The following is a 21,672-nucleotide window of genomic DNA, read 5'->3' as shown; positions in this document are numbered from 1 at the left end:
TTTTTTCCTATATGAAGTCATTCTTTTTTGAACAAAACTCAAAACAGAGCCTTATAATCTTTCAGTCATTTCTACCCTCACTTGATTTCCTTTCGCTACTCAGCTCTCACACAGTGGCTCAGTTATGCTCCAATCCCTCCATATTGTGGCCAATCACATGCGAGGATATAGGATAATATCATTATGTGAAAAACAGAGAGGGTGAGAGACGCGACGGACGCGCCTAATCCGAGACCCTTGGTCTCGGATTAGGCGGTCTTGACTACAAGTCTAGCACAACCTCACGTGTCTGAATTTACAGTTATGTTTTGGTATATATCACCTTGTCTTTGTCTTGAAGTGGTCATGTGATTGGCTTACCACGACTACTTTATTCTTCCTCAGTCAAACAGCAGCACTCATGAGATTGTTTTGCCCCCTTAGCTCCAGGTGTTGTGCTAGAAAGTGATCGGGAGGGCGCGCAGCTGCTTAAGGCCTTGTGAATTGTTTCTTGTTTCCTGTTTTATTGTGAAGGTCCGTGTCTCATGTGAGTGAATTCAGTTTTGCTTCCCCTGTCTCCTCTTGTCAATTACTTCCAGCTGTGTTGCCCACCTGTGTGTAATCTCCCTGTGTTCTTCTGTGTGTATTCAACTCGTGTCTACTCATGTACTAGTTGCTGTTCTGTCTGTAAGTCTCCTGTGTATTCTCTGTGTTTTCCCTGCCATCCACCTTCTTATGCATCTGCTCACCTTCCTTCATGTTTGCTGTTTAGTAGTGATGGGTAGCTGAGGCCTTGTGAACCGTTTCAGCACATTCCCCAAACTGTATTGATACTGTGTCGACACAGCGTTGCTGTTTTTCTTCATACTGACACCTGCTGGACCTTAAATGTCACTGCTGGCAACTTTCTTGAGACTCACAACAGACACTGATTCAAATACCTAGCCATACTTGTATACACTCTAAGGTATTGTACTTTCCATGGAATCATTTTATATCTTTTATATTTCAAATTTTATAGACATCTTTAAAATATATTGTGAATGACATTAAGTGAAAATTAAAATAAAAGTATTGTAAATGTAATATTACCCATTTAAATGTAATTGACTCAGAATCTATTATAAATTTTTATTCAGAAAAATAAGTTTATCCAATGTTTTTGCATTCAGTCTATTGCTGTTTTTTTTTTTTTTACACTATTTCCCCATCTGTGCCTGTGAGCTTGAGCTTGGGGTACACAAACTGTAAAGCCAGGTGGAAAAGGTTGGGATAAGATGTTTTGCAGCACGTTAAAGGATAATACTGAACTTGCCTGGAACAGGTGACTGCTCTGATGAAGGCCTAGGCTGTGGCTCAGATGTTGTGTGGGCAATTACTGCAGCACACTCCATTTTCAGGTGCCTCACTACACTTGGAGGAACTACAAAATCCGAGTGTTTTAAATCTTGGGTCTAAAAGTGTTGAGAGGGTCAACACACTTAATGACTCCAGATTAGAAGCAGTGTCTGTGACACGACGCCTAAGTTGGTCATGGAGATGGGTGGCTGCTTGTGTGTGGAGATGTAAAGAGTTCTTCTTTCTCATCATGTAGCCGTGACAGCATCTGATATGTGCTGTTCCAACATGTTGGTACCTCGTTGATAAGTTTGAAGATGGGCCGTCCCATCTGCTGCTGCCCTTGAGCAAGCTTTTCTTTGGCTGTAGTGCTTGATCTGAAGAATGATACGATTTGTCTCTTATGGATGAAAGTTCAGGGATTTGATCACATGATTTTTTGACTAATAAATTGAGTTTGTGTGCAATGCAAACTGAATGTCGAATTTGGAGAGTTCTTGTTGCTGCAGTCATGTTTGGTGCTGCATTGGTAACAAGACACCTTACCTTATTTGTGATCCTCCATCATGCCCGTTTTGAATTGGGCCAAATCGCCTGCAGTGTGACTTTGTGGAAAGTGTTTTACACCCAACACAGATGTACACAGCTGCATATTCTCATTAATGTAGTGACAGGTAAGAGCCAAATAAGCCTCACAGGCACAATACTAAAGGGTTGGCAGTCCTTTATAATAAAATTCAGGACTGCCTGGTTCACAACAGTCTTCCTAGATGCTTGATTTTAAAATGATAAAACACATATTAATAAAAAAAAAAATGATGATAAAGCTGCTCAATGTCTATATAGGCCTACCTCTGTTCATTCTCGGTGTGTTTGTCTCCTCATTTTCATGTTTGGCTCTGTAATGCCTAAACACTGAGGAGGTGCTTTTGTTTGTGTAAGAAAGCAGAACAGATGTGACATTTAACCTGCATAAAATGAAATAAATAATTCACACTGCAAGTCACATTGCTGTTTTTCCTATTCTAATAGGTTACACTGAAACAAAGGCAGACAAACAGTTACATTATTTGCAGTTAAAAGATCGAAATGATCCCACACAGCAGAAACAGAGATTTGTATTTTTTTTAACTTTGCGAGAGTAATTTTGTTTTTTGTTTTTTTGGTGGCGACTCATTCCGTTAACAAATGCAGATGCGGTATCTTTTAAACACAGTTTGGCGCCTTGGCAATGAGTGATACAGCAGCTGTATCGATCACGTGACTTTTTCTTAAAGCGACACACGCACCGATACAGGCATCGCTAGGTGAGCTTGATACATGCGCCGGTGCGTCAGTGTTGCTGGACCCATCACTACTGTTTAGTAGTTTAATTTTTCCCAGCTTAGATTATCTTTAGTTCTGTTTTGCCATTTTTCACCTTGTGCTTTACTTTACAATAAACCACTTTCATCTCAGTGAGTGCCTGCGCGTAGATCCTGATTAATTTTCTCCACACGGCTCATCCCCTTGGCCGTAAAAGGAAATCAGAATGTGCAGAGAATTAGTAAAGATGATAAAAGGGCAACTATGAAGAGTGGAGAAGTGCTTGGTCCAAACGACATACCTGTGGAGGTATGGAGGTGTGTAGGAGAGAGGGCGGTGGACTTTTTAAGCAGGTTGTTTTACTCTAACTTGGGCAGTGAGAGAACGCCTTAGGAATGAGGATGTGTACTGGTGCCAACTTTCAAGGGGAGGAAGAAACTGCTGACGAGGTGCCAAAACATGTGTAGTGTTTGTCTTATCTTCTGATGGTTCTTACTTTATCTTGTAATTAAAATAACTATACTTGGGATGGGCAGGCGGTTGTTTTCATGTGTCTGTTCATTAGAAACAACAATGGTAAAACCATCATCTACCTCCGCTGACTTGTTTATTTCCCCACATAAACATTTCACATTAAGGACGGGTAGAGTTTGGTGTCATTAACATAACAGAGAAAATTGATATTAAATGTGTAGGAGAGATGACCAATTGGAAGTAGCCAGATAAGAAATGGCAGCGGTCCCTGAGGACACCAGTAGGAAGTGGAAATGGCTGGAATTAGACATTTTTGAGTTGAATTAACTGAGTGCAACTGAAGAGAGGACAAACTAGTTCAGGTGCGTGTCAGTAATATCAAGTAAGGTTTGTTATACCTGCATCATTTATATTGTTAAAACTCTAACTTTGATAACAGAGTTAATGGCATATTTCAACTCTGAAGCAAGTTTTCACATTTGATTTTGATTTTAATCCTCTGTAGACCGCTATCTTCAATCATGTTATCATTGTGAGTCTTAACCAAGTGGTGGATTAGCCTCCACGTCTGAAAAGCATAGAGTGGAGTGAAAAACAGAAAAGTCAGTGATGTACTAATGTAGCAAAAATAGGAAACATTAGAACTGTAAATGTTTTCTTCCTTGTCTGCAGATTAACAGTCCACAGGTTGGGTGCTCGCACTCTGATTCGTTCCCTGGAGATGAAGGAGAGAGAGCTCAGAGGACAGCAAGATGGAGGAGTGAAGGAGAAGGTGGTGCAGCTCAGTGTGCAATCAGGAGTGAGCAGTTCTTTCACTGCCTTCATTGCTGCCAACAAAGACAACGGAGAGGCAATCCACGGACCTCTGCACCGCAGACATATTCTACCACCCTGTGAGGTTTGTTTAAAGCAAAAAAAGCAATACTATGAAACTGTTAATAGCAGGATGTCAGAGTCAATAGAGAGGACTCAAAAGAGCAACTTCAAATCAAACTATTTATGTAGTAGGTGTTTCTTTGCCAATGTCTTTTCCCTGCATTAGAAAGTAATAAGCCAAGTGGAAGTACAACACACATCTATGCATTTCTATAAAAACTGACTCTCTCTCTCTCTCTCTCTCTCTCTCTCTCTCTCTCTCTCTCTCTCTCTCTCTCTCTCTCTCCTTAAAGGATGGCTGTCCATTCTTCCTGTAAAAGGCGTGAATATAAACCTGAATGAATGGGAGTAGAAACTGTGTGTGTGCGCATGAAGACATGCTTGTGTCACTGAGATTTAACAGATTTTTGTACGTTCACGTAGCCAAGTGATAATCATATTTAATAATCATTGAATAGTAATAATGTTATTGAACAGGTTAAACATTTAGATATTACAAAAAGTTGCAAAAAAATAATACACACAGCTGTGAAGTCAGCTGCACATGAATAACATTAGTACAATGACAACTTTAATCAGAGTGAGTTCAGAAGATCCAAAAGTGAGACACTAAAAACAAGCTAATGAAAGCAAAAAGTGACTTTGAAAAATTTATTTCAAGGAATTAAAACACTGATAGGAAAAAACTAAACATGAGGAGAATGGCAATCCTGCAGCGACCAATCAAAGAAGACTGTAATGGCTGCATTGTAAAGAAAGCTGTTGGTTTTTGTTTTGTTTTTTCGTTTTTCTGAGATATGCAGAGTTTTAACGAACAATTTGAACACTATTATTCTTTTACATTATTTGTTCTCAACAGAGATGGGCAGTAATGCGTTACAAGTAACGTGTTACTGTAATCTGATTACAGGCACTTGCCCTGGTGGCCATTCTTTCAGTGGGCATTTCTCAACAACAACTACAAACACTAGTGAAGTGAATGGACATTTAATTAAAAAATGAAACATTTAATTCAATAATTAATGGCATATTTAATTAATTCATTTTGTCACCTCACTGTAGGGATGGGTACCGGTATCATGGCACCGGTTCTGACATAAACGGTAGTAACCAGACCGAAAAGCAGCGCACATTTCAGTGCTTTATTTCGGTGCTTTTTATCATCATCATCATCATCATCAACTTTATTTATAAAGCACTTTAAAACAACCACAGCTGACACAAAGTGCTGTACATTGGAACTGTAAAATAAAATTACATGAGATATAAATAAAAAACAAATAAAAGAAGAGTGAAATCATTAATTAAATAACTACTGCATTAAAAAAGAAACTAAGTCTCACTGAGGTTAAAAGCCAAGGAATAAAAGTGGGTTTTTATTCCTGAGATGTCACACACTTTGGATTCCAGCCAATCATTTTACATTTGCAAGCGTAGTAGGCGGGGCCAGGTACGTACGTTCTTTTAGAGCAGAGCTACAGATTAAAAATGCCCAAGGCGAAGCGGTCAAAAGTCTGGCTGTACTTCACAGCAAAATATGCAAACTCAGCAGCCTGCAACAAGTGCTTTAATCATATATATACATATATACGATATATGACAAACACACTTTTATTAAAGAAAAAATATTTATAGCTTTCATCTCTCTTATATTGAATACTTTTATTGTTTTTATAACATTATTGTTATTATTTTATGACAGGATTATGATAAAGAGTAGCTCCACATTGAATTTTATTCAAGATGACCGGCTGATGGGGAAGAAAAGTAATTAAAGTGATTTTGGTTTTTGGTGCCAGACAGGCTGGTCTGAATATTTCATGAACTGCTGTGTGATTTCTGCTGTGACATTTAGATGTTAGGGTCAGAACTTAGCACAAAATGACATGGAAGCCTGGATCCATCCTGCCTTGTATCAACAGTTCATGCTGCTGTTGCTGATGTACTTTATATCACTGAGGACCATCTGAGCAGTTATTTAAATGCCGTTGCCTGTCTGAGTGTTGCTGCTGACCATCTCCACCCCTTTATGAACACAGTGCACCCACCTTCAGACAGATGTATCTAGCAGGATAAAGTTCCATGTCCCAAAGTTTAAATCATCTCAAACTGGTATAATGAACATTAAAAGGAGTTCACTGAACTTAAATGGCCTCCACAGCCACCAGATCTCAAAAGAAGAGTGTCTGTAAAAGTCTGCAGCAACTGTGTGATGCTTTGCTGTTTAACTCACTGACTTACTCATTACCCATCATGACTCATTACACTGCTGGGGTAATGTTTCTGCCATTTTCTGAATGTAATTTTACTAATTATTTTATTTTATTTTTAAGATTTAAGACTTTGCAGCTGTGGGTGTACAGTCTTCGCAGTCTCACATGAAAAGTTCTTAAAAACTTAAAGACTGGAAACAAAAAGATCAAAAAAGGAAAAGGTTCTTTGCTGTCCAGGGATGTCTGAGAAACAGAAGAGTTTATTCCACTCTGACAGTTATTATTATTATTATTATTATTATTATTATTATTATTATTAGATTTGATTCCTAAAAATATGAATATTTAGGGACCCTCTGCTCTACCTGACTGTAGCTTATAATAAAAAGCACTTAGATTGCTCAGTTAGAGTAGAAAAGTGTAACATAAATAAGAAACGTTCCATTTACCAGTTCGGCGTCACAGGTGTTGGTGAGTGAGCTGGATGAAGTAACTAACAGTGCAATGATTTCTGCTGGGCAGCTACACAAGTGTGCGTTCTATTACACAATGGCTACAAATAGAGTAAAGCCCTACCTTAAATCTGCTGATAACATTCACTGAACATATCCTCCTTCTCTAATTCTTTAAGGTCTTTATGCGTGTGCTTTCAGTCTTCACGTGTCAAGTAGTTGACACAGATTAACTCTGACATCCAGGAAATGCCAACAGCGAAGAAACAGCCGAACCAACAAATGAACAAATTCTTCCTTCTCTTATTTTTCAGTTCATGCATCCTTGATTTCTTTGCTCTCATTTCCTTGAACCTATCAGTGTATCTTAGCTCCTCCCACCAGAGAAGTGAGCAAGTGAAGCGAGAAAAACATGTAGAGCGGAGCTAAGAGGCTTTTAACAATATCAGACATCCTTGCTTTAGTCGTTTTAAAGCAATGCCAGTTAAATATAGCACATCCATCGTTTCGTTACAGCAGAGTATACTAAAGTATTTGGTTGGGTCCGTGTGATAAGTGAGACTTTTAAGTCTGTGCCAGAGACAGAATAATTCTCTCATCCAGGAAATACTGAATGCAATTTAACAGTTAAGTTAACACATAAACAAATTTTTTCCCCTCTTTTTCATTTTTTTTGGTTTCTACATCCTTGATTCCTTTGCTCTTATTTCCCCAATCATCAAATTGCAGCTCAGTCCCTCACACATGACAGGTGAGCAGACAAGGTGAAGAAGACATGAAGAGAAAGGAGCTAAGACAACATATATTCATGCTTCTGAGCCATTGAAGCAAAGTCAGTTAAAAATTATGTTTGGCACAGATGCTGCTGTCCATTGTTTTGTTGCAGCACACTCCTACATATTTACAAAGTCCTGTTTCCACTCCCTGTTTGTTATGTCTCTTTTATACATCCATCCATTCGCTTCCGCTTATCCTTTTCAGGGTCGCGGGGGGCGCTGGAGCCTATCCCAGCTGTCATAGGGCGAGAGGCGGGGTACACCCTGGACAGTTCGCCAGTCTGTCGCAGGGCTAACACACAAGGACAGACAACCATTCACACTCACATTCATTCACACCTAGTGGCAATTTGGATTATCCAATTAACCTATCCCCACAAGCTGCATGTCTTTGGATGGTGGGAGGAAGCCGGAGTACCCGGAGAGAACCCACGCAAACACGGGGAGAACATGCAAACTCCACACAGAAAGACCCCGGCCTGATGGTGGAATTGAACTCAGGACCTTCTTGCTGTGCGGCAACAGTGCTAACCACCGTGCCACCGTGCTGCCCCTCTTCTTTTATACATCATTAGTAAAAACACTTTGCTCAGGATATAGTAGATCCTCCAGATCTCCCCTTTCCTGATGCATTTTAGAGACTCAAACATGCTTCAAGACGAAGAAGAAGAAGAAAAGGGCAATGAACAGATAAATGAGGAAAAACCTAAGCTGTTGCAGTCCTGTTGTTCATACCTGTTTTAGACAGTAGGGTGAGCAGTTTAATCCTTCACCTGTATTTAGTAGGGGTGCAACGATACACAAAATTCACGGTTCGGTTCGGTTCGATACTTTGGTGTCACGGTTCGATATTTTTTCGATACAAAAAAATGTTCATGCCTTTTTAATTTGTCATTTATTAAAATTATAAATATATATTTTAACTCAAAAGTACAGTTTTTAAATTTAACCCTAACCCTTGTGCGTGTTTTTTATTTTGACAGCGAATGCGCACCTGCGGACCACTTATGTGCAGCCCTGGTTATTTAGCTCATCATATCGCAGCCACAGAAATTATTTTGTCCATGAAACCATAAAGCTGCACTTTCTTTTTGCCTTATAGTCTGATTTGTCATAACTTCTCCGTTTTGTGGTAAGCTTTTCTTTGGCTGTCACTTCTTCACCCTGACCTGTCTTATTTGGCTCAGCAGAACTAAAATATATATCCTGCTGCTTTTACACACGGACTCACATAAGCTCAGCGATTCTCTGCGCGATCAACCTCTCACATGTTTAAGCTGCGGGAGATTTCACTTGTCATGTTTGCATAGTAAGCTAACGATTGATAAGACGATGTCAGAGGAATTGGTGCACAAATTATCATCACTCACAGATCAGTGCTGTCGCTCTCTATACACAGTTCGTGCGATTGCAAACTGAAAGCAAAAAACAAGCGCAAATTCAAACGCGATTTCAATATGTCACATATTGACAGTGGCTCACCGATGCCAATGACATAATTACCCAGCTACATTTCCGAAAGAATGCAAAAGCATTGACATATATTTTTCCTTCCTACAATAGCCCGACGGGCAGGGCAGAGATAGATTTTGGTAGCCTGACTGGAAAAATCGCTAGCCCCAGGACGTCGGGCTAGCGATATTGCGAGCCCTGTATCTGATTGAGGAATCACTCATCTTTGGAAAAGAGAGTTTATTACAGAGAAATGTCTCTTTCCAAAATAAAAGCTATACTATACGCTTCTTCTGGGCTATATTCTCAGCAGCATATTAAACATATCAGGTCCCCATAAGGAGAATCATGTGCTAACGGCTGTCTAAATGACTCGGCTAAAGTTAGTAGCATGCTTGCTTGTTTTTGTCTGCTTCCAATTGTCTTTGCACTAGGATGATGTCGGCGTAAATGTGCAGTCATATTCGTTGTGTTCCCACTAGTGCTTTCAGGTTAATCTCGTTGAAATGACGTTAACGCCACAACACGGCAAATCTCCGTTAACGAGCTACCCCTGATCGCCCGTGCATGGGGCTAGACGGCTAACACACTAGCTCCCACCCATGTAATTGAGCATTGCGTGGCACATCCAACATACTGTTTTACTTTAGTCCATGACGCGCCTACCTTCAGGGTCATACGTCACATGAAAACCAAAATAATTCCAAACGCCAGATCTGAATGAGGGTGGGGGAGGTCCATGTTGCAAGGAGAGCTTAACTTCTGTCTCGCTAGCTTGCCCTGCGCTCTTCCTTCTGACAATGCTGTCTGTGTTGAGCGCTCAGTGGATCTGCGCTCGACAGTGCAGCCTAGGCGGAGTAGTCGAACGCAGATTCACTGAGCGCTCAACACAGACAGCATCGTCAGAAGGAAAGTTGATAAAATAAATTACAAATGTTGTATTGTTCGATACATATGCGTACCGAACCGAAAGCACTGTATCGAACGGTTCAATATCGATACGAATATCGTTGCACCCCTAGTATTTAGGTATAAGAGAGCCATGTCTGCTTTGAGAGATCAGTTATTGTGATGGATTGTAGTTGTTGAACTTGGATGATGAAATCATCTACTTCCTGCAGGGTTAATGATCACCTTCTTTGATTTCTCAAGTGCATTGAAAAATGATTCAGCTGCTGCTAGTGAGAAAAAACTACAGTAATGTCAGTAAACACCACCTCATGGATCACTGACTGCCTGACAGACTGACCACAGTATGTGAGACTGGGCCGAGCTCTCTTTCTGATTTAGTGATGTGCAGCAGGAGCTCCACAGGTGGACAGTTCTGTCCTGGACTTTATACACTCAGACATTCAGTACAAGTCTGAGTCAAGACACCTGGATGTATTAGTGATGGCAGGAGGAGGAGTGTGAAGCGCTGGTGGATGATTTTGTGATGTGATCTGGAAACAATCATCAGCTGGGGAGAAGTACAAGTACCTGGTACATGTAGTACATGGAAAACAGGCTGAACTGGAAGATCAATACAGAGGCTGGATACAAAGGAAATGAACAGACTTTTATCAAGTAGCGAGAGCCTTCAACATGTGCAATGCTGTTTCTGTAAGGCAGAATAAATATGTTGATCATTATTAAATCATTTAGAAGAGAGAGACTTAATGTTTAATGCTTGGTAAAAAGTAAATGGCCTGTATTTGTACCCAGAAAGGGTCATCTGGGGAAAAGGAGGATCGCATTTGTCGGCCGCAGTTGTCGGAGCCTGTGTGTACTTGTGTGTGCTTGTAAACGCGACAATGGCAGAGGAGCGCGGCTAAAAAACTTTTAAATATTACTTTTTCTGGGTCACAAAATAAACTTTTAAGATATTTTCAGGCGAGGATGTAGCTGTGTAATGCTCAAATATGTACTTAATTTATCAAAACATCACATATTTGCAAAAATGCTCCGACGTTTTTGGAGACATCTATTTTTTTTAATGCTTTGAGGCAGCTTTTGAACATCTGTGGCATCTATTAATGTCAAATCTAGCCTTTCTTTAACAACATAAGCAAACTGCTTTTGTATTTAACCACTTTTCTGTTTAATTACATTTTAAATAATAATAATAACAATAGTATTTATTTTGTTAAAAAAATGTGTTTAAAAACAGGTTTTGTTGTGAAAGCTATAATCCAGATTAGTGGCCTGTTAAATGGATAAAGTCTAGATTGGCTTTATACTTGAGAATAGCTTGCCCTCCTAAAGAATTAAGTTAAATTCCAGAGTTGAATCGTAAGAAACATTATGTTACATATAAACCCTGCCATATGTTAGATCTGGTCATTTTGCTTATTAGAAACTTTATATATTGGAAGTTAACTTTTAACAAGCATGTAATGATTATATTTAAATTAGGTGGTCTTTTTTTAAAACACATACATTTTTAGGCCTAAACTGACAGTGCCAATACCACACATTCAGACACAGTAGTAGATGGTGTTTTTAATACTATATGTGTTAGTTTAATTTGGTTGTATGTGGTCTACATTGACCTTCTGTCTTGTAAGTTATTATGACTGCACAGCCATTAAGGATCAAATCAGGTTCTAAAAAATGTTCTGTTCTTTCTCCCTCTGCTTGCTTCTTACTGTCTTTGAGGCTCGGGACCAGCACTCCTGCTGTTGGACAGAAAGACATCAACTCAGTGGTAAGTGTTTTGGTTTTCCAATATATTAGCAATTGTCATTGACATTTATAGTAATCAGGCTGAACTTTAATCATACTTTAGATCAGCCTGTTTTACTTATTGTTTTATTTGTGCTTTGGTTTGAGGAAGTTGTTTCTTCACTAATCTTTTCCTGTCTTCTGTTATTAGACTTGAGATATGACTGCACTATGCTGTTGCTGTTGACTCCAGTTAATTCTACAAGACATACTGTGTAAGTAAACAAACAACAACAGTTTGGTCTGCATTTCTTGAAAGATCACATCCCCCAAACTTAGTTTAGAGGGTCTACACTGTATTTAGTGAAGTCTGCAGGTTTTCTAACAGCAAACTTTGTTTTGTGCCCAAATCATTTTGCACATCATTAGAATAAAAGTTATTAGCCATGTTTGCATAACCCTTTTTAAAATGATGCTTTCATGACATTATTGTATGTTGGGTGGTGGTCACGGCTATCCAGACTGACAAGTGGGACATTGAATGTCACCTCCCCGGTGGGGAGGGAGCCTGAGATTGTCTAAGTTTGAGTCTGTTCTATACCAAATGCAGGGTAAAAAAAATCTTTTAAGAAAGCAATTAAGTTCATGTTCCAAAAAATATGATTGTTTGCTTGCAGGACACCAGGAGAGATGAGTCCTCCATCACAGATGGTGTGGTCAGTGAAGATGGTCGCCTGCAGGTTCAAGCTCATTGCATCTCCAACCCACATCCACTGCCACTGTACTTAAGGGAAGTTAAAGACTTTCTCCTACATTTGGATCACCTCGATCCATGATAGTCATTCAGGCAGTAATGCCTGGACTGGAAACAAGCCATCCTTAAAATAATACAACATTCCAGCTCCTGTGTTGGAATGGAAAACAAATGTGTTGTTTAAATTAGAGACTGCACTTGTGACAGAAAAATAAATATTTTATTTTGATTATATAAGTAATGTATGTACAAAACAAACTTGTGGTAGGTCTAAACTTATTTTCTTAATAATTAAATCTGAGACTTTGTTTCATTGTAAGATTATAACAGTGATGGCAATATAATTGTTTGTTGTTCAAGAGAACAGTGTCCAGTATGTTGGCTGTTATACTTTTTTGCATTTGAAAATAAAAGTTGGGCTGATTTTAACATCACTACAAAGTGTTGTTAATTATTTTTAATCATATTCAGGTTACCACAAATTGTTTTTTCATTTGTTGAACTTGAAATGTTTGTTAGTAGGTAAACAATTAGTATTGTACAGTCAGAAATATCAAGTTATTCTTAATACTGCAGACTTGCAATGAACAAGTTGTATGGGCAGAAATCTGTGCCATCAGAAACTGAATTTGAATAAGTTAAATTTGAATTTGAATTGCTCAGATTGAATCTGAATTGTAACTTGAATAAATGCTTTTGAAAACTGAATTTGAATTAGTCTAATTTGAAATTGAATTTATGGTTTGAAAATGATCATCACTAAATTGAAATTGAATTTTATATTTTGAAAATGAATTGATTTGCTTTGAAACTGCATTTTATCCTTTAAAAATTCAGCTCTCGAATAATTTCAGTTTCAGTTCTACAATTCAATTTCAGTTCCAAAATTCAGTTTTTTGGAACTTACATCCGGTTCCGGTTCAAGCGCAGATTAATAGAACTACGTTTTACTAGCGGACCGAAAGTGTTACCGACGGGAATCTACAGCGTCTTGAGCTGAGTTAAGACTTCAGAAGTCATTTGTCATGTCGAATGACCAGCGGATGAACTCTCAAGTTGGTAATAAATGTATTACATGTATAAGAACAAGCGTCATGTTAACTAATGATAGCCGTAAGGTAACTTTTATGCTTATTGTAGCTGTTAGCTAAAAACGCTAATTTAGCGTAGTTTAACCTGAATTCAGCTTTGACAACAAATATGATCGACTGTTTCTAGTAGAATTCCAAAGTTGTCATCTTGGACCCTCTCAGAGTACCCCCTCTGTATGCTTGCAGAGACCCCTACAGTAGGGAAACATGCAAAACCATCTGTCCTCTCTGTCCTCTCTGTCCAAAATGTCCATCTCTGTCCATCCTCGAAGATGCCAATGTTCACATTTTGGACAGAGAGGACAGATGGTTTGAAAGAGGAGTGAAAGAAGCCATCTATGTCCACTGTGAGCGACCATCTTTGAACAGAGGCGGGGGTTTACGACACCAACTCTCTGCCATCTATAATCCAGTTTTGAGATCCCTTCCCAGACGCCTTAACGCCCACTCACATCCTGGGCCATCTGATCTCAGGAATTCGCATGATAAGGTGGGGCCAGGTTTCACAATGAACTCACCCGAAACTCTGACTGGTTGGGACCCACACCCAGTTTCACACCTTGGCTCAGGCGATTAGAGGATCATCAGGGGGTCCTTTTGTCCCTCTGTGGGGGGAAACTCCCACTAGGTTTATATCTGGGACTCTCCACCATTTGACCTTAGAACTGAAGAAGCTTCTCGGATGAGAGGTGAAACGTCTTCAAGTAACTTAAAGAAGTCCAGACGGTTTTCTTTGCAAGCTCCTTTGACTACGATGACCTGGATGACTGAGAACCTACACAGACAGGTACAGTGATATTTATTAACAGCATGTAGAAGTGTTACTTCTGATGCATAGAAATCCCACAGTGGAAATATTATTATTATCATTTCCAAGAGTGTAATAATTTTAATTGGAATGAAAAGAAAAGCAGAAGATCGATACCAAAATATGCAGTATCGCACATCACTACCCACAATGCATTGCGGCCTGCCGTCAATCCCGAAGCGCGCTAATTTTGAAATTACACACCACGTGATTACGTTGTGCAGCTGAGTCACGTGACCGCACAGCAACAAATCGCTGCAGATCTGGGTAAAGGGGGCGGAGCAAAGTGTATGCGCTGGAGAGGACTCGAGCAGAGAGAGCTGCTTTTTCGTGAAACGGGAGTAAAGTAGTAAACCTACAGGATCATATACAACTACCTACTTTTCAATCGATATCTGCACCGCTGTCTCTTGGATTGTAGCTGGATCTGTTAACTGTGTTTGGAAAGGCTTCTAGCTTAATCACAGAGTTCTCTTGTTTGTGGGCTCATCTAAAGGTAAGCACGGAGCTAACTTTGATGTGGTTTTAGTTTATGTTTTTCTCTGGTGAGAATAATAGATTGCTTACTATACATTGACGTCAGGGAGACTGTAGAGTTTGTGATTGCTTGCAATATTATAATATGGCGGTTGCTAGGAGGTAAGAATACATATAGCAAAAATAATCTTGGAATATGAACAAAAGGATGGAGTGCAGGGGAGGAGAACAACCAACCCCCACCCCAGGACATGAAGCCACGGGTACAAGCCTGGGGGAGGGCAATCAGCCTTTAGTGGACAATTATGTTATGAAAAATGACATATTAACTACTACAAAACACTGACCTTTGTGGGAATGCTTGGAGCAGACTAACATGTGAGCTGGAGTGTTCTGCGACGTTATATTTGTCTTCGAATGGTGTGAAATGTGAAAGCCTGCATGCCATAGTTTGCCCTAGTGCAGGCCCGGCCCTAACCAATCTGGCGCCCTAGGCAAGATTTTAGGTGGCGCCCCCCTACATCGGCAGTATAGTGTATGTACTCACAAGAAACCGAATAGCTTTGTCTTTGACCTTTTTTTTTTTTACTTAAAGAAAGCAAATTCACAATCAGAATAATTAACAAGATAAAAAATATATGAATAAATAAATGAATACAAAAAATGAATATATGAAATACAATAAATTTTACATACATAAACACAATAAAACGTGTCAACAAGTTGGATAAAATAAATCAAAAATACAATATAAATAAGGCACTGCACAAAACAAGATATTAAATAAACCAGTATGACTTTAACAACTATATTACAAAAAAGGGGATCCTACAGAGTTCTCTAGTTGTGCTTTTTAATACTGCATTAACTAGAATGACTTACAAATTACTGTACACCACCCCCTCATCAACCTCACATGACCTGCTACAGCCTTACTCTCCTAGTCTTTCTTGCAGCAAAGTCATCTACAACATCATCATATGACAACTGATTTGAGACCACATGATTTATGCTTATGATGGAAAGTCCACTGAGACATTCTTGCATCATAGTATATCTCAGGTAGGTTTTAATGAGTTTGAGCTTAGAGAAGCTTCTTTCAGCAGCAGCCACTGTAACAGGAAGAGTGGCAAAGATTCTCAGAGCAACCCACATGTTGGGGTAAATTTCTGCCAGCTTCTTCTCATGCAGGAAGGTCAAGAGTTCCATGTTTGTCATGTTCTTTGATGGCAATGGTGGGAAATTCTGCATTTCCATTGCAAGTTCTGTGCCATTAATGTCCGGCTGGCTGTCATGGGTCAGAGTAGTACTCAGTGTTTGGCACTGCTGTAGCAGCTCTTCTTTTTGTAAGTTGTGGAAATTGAGGAGTACTCCAAACTTGTCATTCACCTCTCCAAGGTTCTGAAATCTCTCATCAAGTGAAGAGATGGCTGTATCCACTACCACATTAAAAAATGTGGTTTCCATTTTTTTAAGTGCATCTTGTATGGGCTCATCTGGAGACTCATAACCGAAGTGCCTTTTGGTGGTTCTCAATCGCTTTTGTTTGAGTTCAGCCTCCACATTCATTTCTTCACACATCTCCTTTGCCGTTGTCTGTGCATCAGAAAATCCAGTGTTTCTGTAGCTGGTGAGGGAATCTTTGGTTTTCTTCAGCAAGTCGACAGCCACATCTAGCTGCATGGAGGGCGACTGCATGAGTTTACTCACATACTGGATCTTGCTGAGAATGTCATACCAGATGGCTGTACAAATGCAAAAACGATAGGATCCAATCTCCTCAGCCAAAGACTGGGCTTCAACTCTGACCACAGGGTCTGTAGCTGTTTCCCTCACCTCCAGAAGAGCCTCTCTGACTTGCCGAGCCTGATATCTGACTTCCTCAATGCTTTTTATCCTGCTTTCCCATCTGGTCTCAGCCCATGATTTCAAGGTGGTTTTCACATGTTTCAAGAGAACACCCCACCTATGGGTGGAGGCTGAGAAGAGCTTGAATAATTTTGCTAAATGCCCAAAGTAGCCAAGGGCATCTGGTGAGCTTTTTGCAGCATCAGCTACTACCAGATTTAAAGTGTGGGCACCACATGGGACCAAAAAAGCTCTTGAGTTTAGCTGAAGCAACCTTGCCTGAACACCTTTATTTTTTCCCTTCATGTTGGCCCCATTGTCATAGGACTGTCCTCTGCAGTCTTCAAAAGGAATGTTAAGCTCCTCTATCCGTTTTAGCATGAGAGTTGACAAATGATCTCCTGTTGATTCCTCTGCAACAAGAAAGCCCAGGAAATGCTCTTTAACTTGTGGTATGCCTTCTTGTGACACTATCCTGACTATGACAGAGAGCTGTTCCTTATGACTCGGATCAGGTGTGCAATCTAAAATGATGGAGAAATACTTTGATGTTTTGATATCTTCCACAATGCGTTTTATTATTCTTGAACTGATGGTGTCAATCAGTTCATTTTGGATTGTTTTTCCCAGATAATGTATGTGACTGCCAGCTCCACTTTCTACTCTACTGACATGCTGCTTCATCACTGGATCAAATTTGGCCATAAGCTCCACTTCTTTCAGAAAATTGCCATTGTCTGGTTTATTTAATGTGTCTGTGGACCCCCTGAAAGCCATGTTTCTTTCAGCTAAGGACTGAATTATTGCCACCAAACGATGTAGAACTTCACGCCACCTTTTTCTCTCAGCCTCAGCAAGTGCCATCTCTTGTTTATCTATTGTGAGTCCTTTCGCAAAACAGACCTCCAAGTCCTTCCATGTTGCCATGTGAGCATTATGCTCCTGGCTATCCTCATGGATAGGGATGGGTATCGTTTAGGTTTTATCCGATACCGGTGCCAAACCGGTACTTTTGAAACGGTGCCGGTGCTTAAATGGTGCTCAAACCGGTGCTTAAAGAATGGAGAACACAAAATTGGTCCAAAAACCTCTCATGTTCAGCTGTTTTTTGTAAAAAGATAACAATGTTAGCCTTTTCTGCAGCTATGGGGCATATATGGTATCACTCTTGGCTGGAAGCAGTGCTTAAACAATGGAAAAAACACAAACTTTGTCCAAAAACCTCTCATGTTTAGCTGTTTTCCACTTTTTCTTTGGTCATTTTAGCCTTTTTGGCAAGGGTGAAGGGAGTATCTGCCATCAAACAAGAGGACAGCCGCATGTAACTACGACGGTGTTTGCTAGTTCACCTTACATGCATTAATGTAATAACGTGGTTAGCCTACTCAAAGTAAATTACACACGAACAACATTAAACTACTCACGCAGAGAAGAACGGCTGCTGCTGCCGTCATCATTTCTGCTACACTGGCAGGGCTAGGGGCCAGGACTGTCCTCTCTCGCAGCAAGCTATCAAGTACGGCGCATTTCTCGGCTTTAAAAAAACCCGCTATGCATCGCCAGGTGTTTCATCGGATTTGTTTACCTCCTTTGACAGTATCACAGTATCAGCTTAAAGCACTTGTTGCAGGCTGCTGAGTTTGCATATTTTGCTGTGAAGTACAGCCAGACTTTTGACCGCTTTGTCTTGGGCATTTTTAATCTGTAGCTCTGCTCTAACTGAACGTACATACCTGGCCCCGCCTACTATCCTCGGAAACGTAAAATGATTGGCTAGAATCTAAAGTGTATCACAGCTCAGGAAAAAAAAGCACCGAAATGTGCGCTGCTTTTCGGTCTGGTTACTACTAGAGATGGCACGATACCACTTTTTTATGTCCGATACCGATATCATAAATTTGGATATCTGCCGATACCGATATGAATCCGATATAATGTTTTTTAATCAACAAAACTGTTTTTTAAAATATCTTGCTGCATTTTGCAAGTCTGCAAGTTCATACTCAAGTTTAAAACAACAACTACACTAAAGCTATTCTGTTATACCTGTATACAAAAAAAATATTTCATAGTTCAGCAATACTGATCAATCTAATAAACTTAAACCTACACCATCCTCACTATTCTGGTATTTTAAAGAGTACTTAGCGTAAATATTAAGCAACCTAACTAATAGGGTTCCAACTCCCAGCAACAACAAAAATAAATAAATAAAAAATAGGGAACCACCCCTCACACTCCACCTTATGATGCTTAATCGACGTAATCAACCTTAATTTGATGAAGTGTGAAAAAAATGCACAGAAATCAATTATTTTTCAAGAAATATTAAATAGATTCAACATCTTTCTTCAACAAAATTGCAGACTACACAGATGGTACCTTCCCAAAGTAAAAAGTACTATAGCTTACTAGGGTATATATATTAGACTTAATAGTCACTATATACAGTAATTGACTTCTATTCATTTTACATCAAATTAAAACTTTGGGTGTCAGATAATTATTTATTAAAAGCTCGACATTTTAAATGAGAATAAGAAAGAAAAGTATGTCTTTGTGCCCCCTTTTCCCTGTTCATGCCCTATCGGCCCCCCTGGCTAAACTTTGCTAGATCCGCCCCTGCACAGTTACCAGTTACCGGCGATCGTGGCTCAAGAGTTGGGAGTTCGCCTTGTAATCGGAAGGTTGCCGGTTCGAGCCCCGGCTTGGACAGTCTTGGTTGTTGTGTCCTTGGGCAAGACACTTCACCCGTTGCCTACTGGTGGTGGTCAGAGGGCCCGGTGGCGCCAGTGTCCGGCAGCCTCGCCTCTGTCAGTGCGCCCCAGGGTGGCTGTGGCTACAATGTAGCTTGCCATCACCAGTGTGTGAATGTGTGTGAATGGGTGGATGACTGGATATGTAAAGCGCTTTGGGGTCCTTAGGGACTAGTAAAGCGCTATATAAATACAGGCCATTTACCATTTACCTTTTCCCTGTTCATGCCCTATCGGCCCCCCTGGCTAAACTTTGCTAGATCCGCCCCTGCACAGTTACCAGCGTCAGCTACGTAGAAAAAGATCCTGGTGTAGAAAGTAATATTAAATAAATTCTAACAACAGCTTATCAAGCTTAAACGTGCTGCTGTTGTTCAGCCGCTGGTTTCCTCTTTCTGGTGCAAAGTGGGCCAAAAACAAAGACGAACTCGCGACAGAAAAGCCGATCAGCTGATCATTTAAGCAGTTTCACGATTGAAGTAGCAGCCGGAGAGCGAGAGGCAGTCGCTCGTTAAGATTAACGCAGGAATGCTTTACAAACATTCAGAGATGGACTTACACACTTGCTTTACTTCTCTCGGGATAACTTTGTCGGAGATGAAATGCCGGGTTGCTAGCGAAGCTCCACATGCTATCCAGACCACCGACAGGTCCCGCATGCCACAGCCGCTCTATCACGTGACCACACTGCTCCGCCGTGCTAACGTTCTGAGGTGAGTTACGGCGTGTTGCAAGTTTTGTGAGGTGCTTTCGTGATATTTAATGGATCGGATTACATTTTTTATTTTTCTCCGATATCCGATCCAGTAATTTAGGTCAGTATCGGACCGATACCGATACGTAATATCGGATCGGTCCATCTCTAGTTACTACCGTACCGGACACCGGTACCCATCCCTACTCATGGACCTTGAGCAAGTGGCTTGCATTTTTCCAGTCCTTCAGACCTTCCCTACTCAGTTTGTAATCTCTCTTGGAAAACACTTGCAAACGCGCGTATGCACAAAATGCAACACAAAAACTCACGCGCGTGGTTTTATTCGCGTGTCAAACGCGCCAGACGCGCTACACTGACGCGAGTTTCACGCGTTTTGGCATTTTCGCGGGACCCGCAATCGCGTGTCATCGCACCTTTCCATTGACTTTACATGTAAACCTGACGCTCTATTCGCGTCCATCGCGTTCGGTGTGAACACACCGCAAGTCATACAGAACAGATATCAGAGCCTTAAACAGGCTGACTTCTGCTAAATGGGTCAAACTGGGCAGAAAGTAAACAAACACATAACATCCTTATAGAATATGATGTAACACTATAGATCAACTTAGCTCAGAATATATAAAGCATATAAACAATTACAGCAATATGATGCAACAAACACAGCAGTGCTACTAATCCAAAATACTCAAAGCTTCATAGAACTGAAACAAACATTTATTTTTAGCTCCATTCTGCTGCTGATACATACTTTAGGTTTCTGAATATTAAACTTGTTGCTGCCTTTCATAGTGTGTAACTTGAAGGCCCTGAGTACTTTCTCCCACACTGAAAACACTGGGATGATAACATTATTTGAACATTACCTAATAAGACTGATTTAGGACAGACAGTTATGTTAAACTTTCCTAGCAATCCTTCACAAACAGGGAACAGTCTGTCTATTCTCTCCATCTGTCAGCTGCTGCTGGCTCTTCCTCCTCCTCTTCCTCACACACTGCTGAGTTTGTCCTGGTGGATCATCAGGGGTGCAAAGCCTCACACATGATGTGCAGCAGTGGGTCCCTCAGTCTGTCCTCACTCTGGACACTTGCAGTTGTCACGCATGGAAATCAAATGTGTGATAAGCTGCAGGATTCAAACACAAGTGTAACTTATAAATACATGTTCATACTTTTATTCCACAATCGGAGAGAAAGAAACAGAGAGAGAGAGAGTGCAGGACAGACAGACAGGTGACAGTCTCAGGTGTATACACTGCTACAAAACAGCACCAGAGAAGGAGGATTTAGTGTTTGTGTTATTACGAAACAAGAAGAGTTCCCAGATGGTACAGTGGACACATGTGTGACTCCTGTGATTAAAGCATCTTTCTTTCAGCTTAACGAGTGAACCGTCAGCTCGTTCAAACAAACGTTAAAGTCCGTTTGGCTCAACACCACCAAGCAGAGGCAGCAATATAACATAGCTAACATTAACTGTAGAATATACAGTGGGGCAAAAAAGTATTTAGTCAGCCACCGATTGTGCAAGTTCCCCCACTTAAAATGATGACAGAGGTCAGTAATTTGCACCAGAGGTACACTTCAACTGTGAGAGACAGAATGTGAAAAAAAAATCCATGAATTCACATGGTAGGATTTGTAAAGAATTTATTCGTAAATCAGGGTGGCAAATAAGTATTTGGTCACCTCAAACATGGAAAATCTCTG

General features: G+C 40.3%; 2 protein-coding genes and 1 long non-coding RNA gene across 3 annotated transcripts in view; 2 read left to right on the top strand and 1 right to left on the bottom strand.

Annotated features, from left to right (window-relative positions):
• Window positions 1-10,056: 10,056 nt before the first annotated feature.
• Window positions 10,057-12,845, top strand: LOC146675737 (uncharacterized). Its single transcript, XR_014910678.1, has 3 exons — window positions 10,057-11,551; window positions 11,720-11,783; window positions 12,186-12,845. It is a non-coding gene; the product is annotated as an uncharacterized LOC146675737 (long non-coding RNA).
• A 1,565-nt stretch (window positions 12,846-14,410) lies between these two features.
• Window positions 14,411-21,672, top strand: part of LOC146675735 (uncharacterized) — a 20,161-nt gene continuing 12,899 nt past the window's right edge. Inside the window, exon 1 of the mRNA XM_085400696.1 lies at window positions 14,411-14,657. The gene's annotated coding sequence lies outside the window, so the exon portion shown is untranslated. The remainder of the gene's footprint in view (window positions 14,658-21,672) is intronic.
• LOC146675736 (zinc finger MYM-type protein 1-like) lies at window positions 15,563-16,867 on the bottom strand. The gene has a single exon (XM_085401184.1). The coding sequence runs from the start codon at window positions 16,865-16,867 to the stop codon at window positions 15,563-15,565; it is 1,305 nt and encodes a 434-aa protein (XP_085257310.1).

Source organism: Rhamphochromis longiceps, linkage group LG3 (assembly GCF_057381845.1).
Source record: "Rhamphochromis longiceps isolate RC_006_pf linkage group LG3, R_longiceps_female_GT1.1, whole genome shotgun sequence".
Taxonomy (NCBI): Eukaryota; Metazoa; Chordata; class Actinopteri; order Cichliformes; family Cichlidae; genus Rhamphochromis; species Rhamphochromis longiceps.
Note: the sequence above shows the minus strand (reverse complement) of the source record. Positions and strands in the feature narration are given on the sequence as shown.

What these genes read in the sequence shown, in the direction of transcription:
- LOC146675736 (XM_085401184.1), bottom strand. Translation starts at nt 16,867, where the DNA reads ATGCTAAAACGGATAGAGGAGCTTAACATTCCTTTTGAAGACTGCAGA.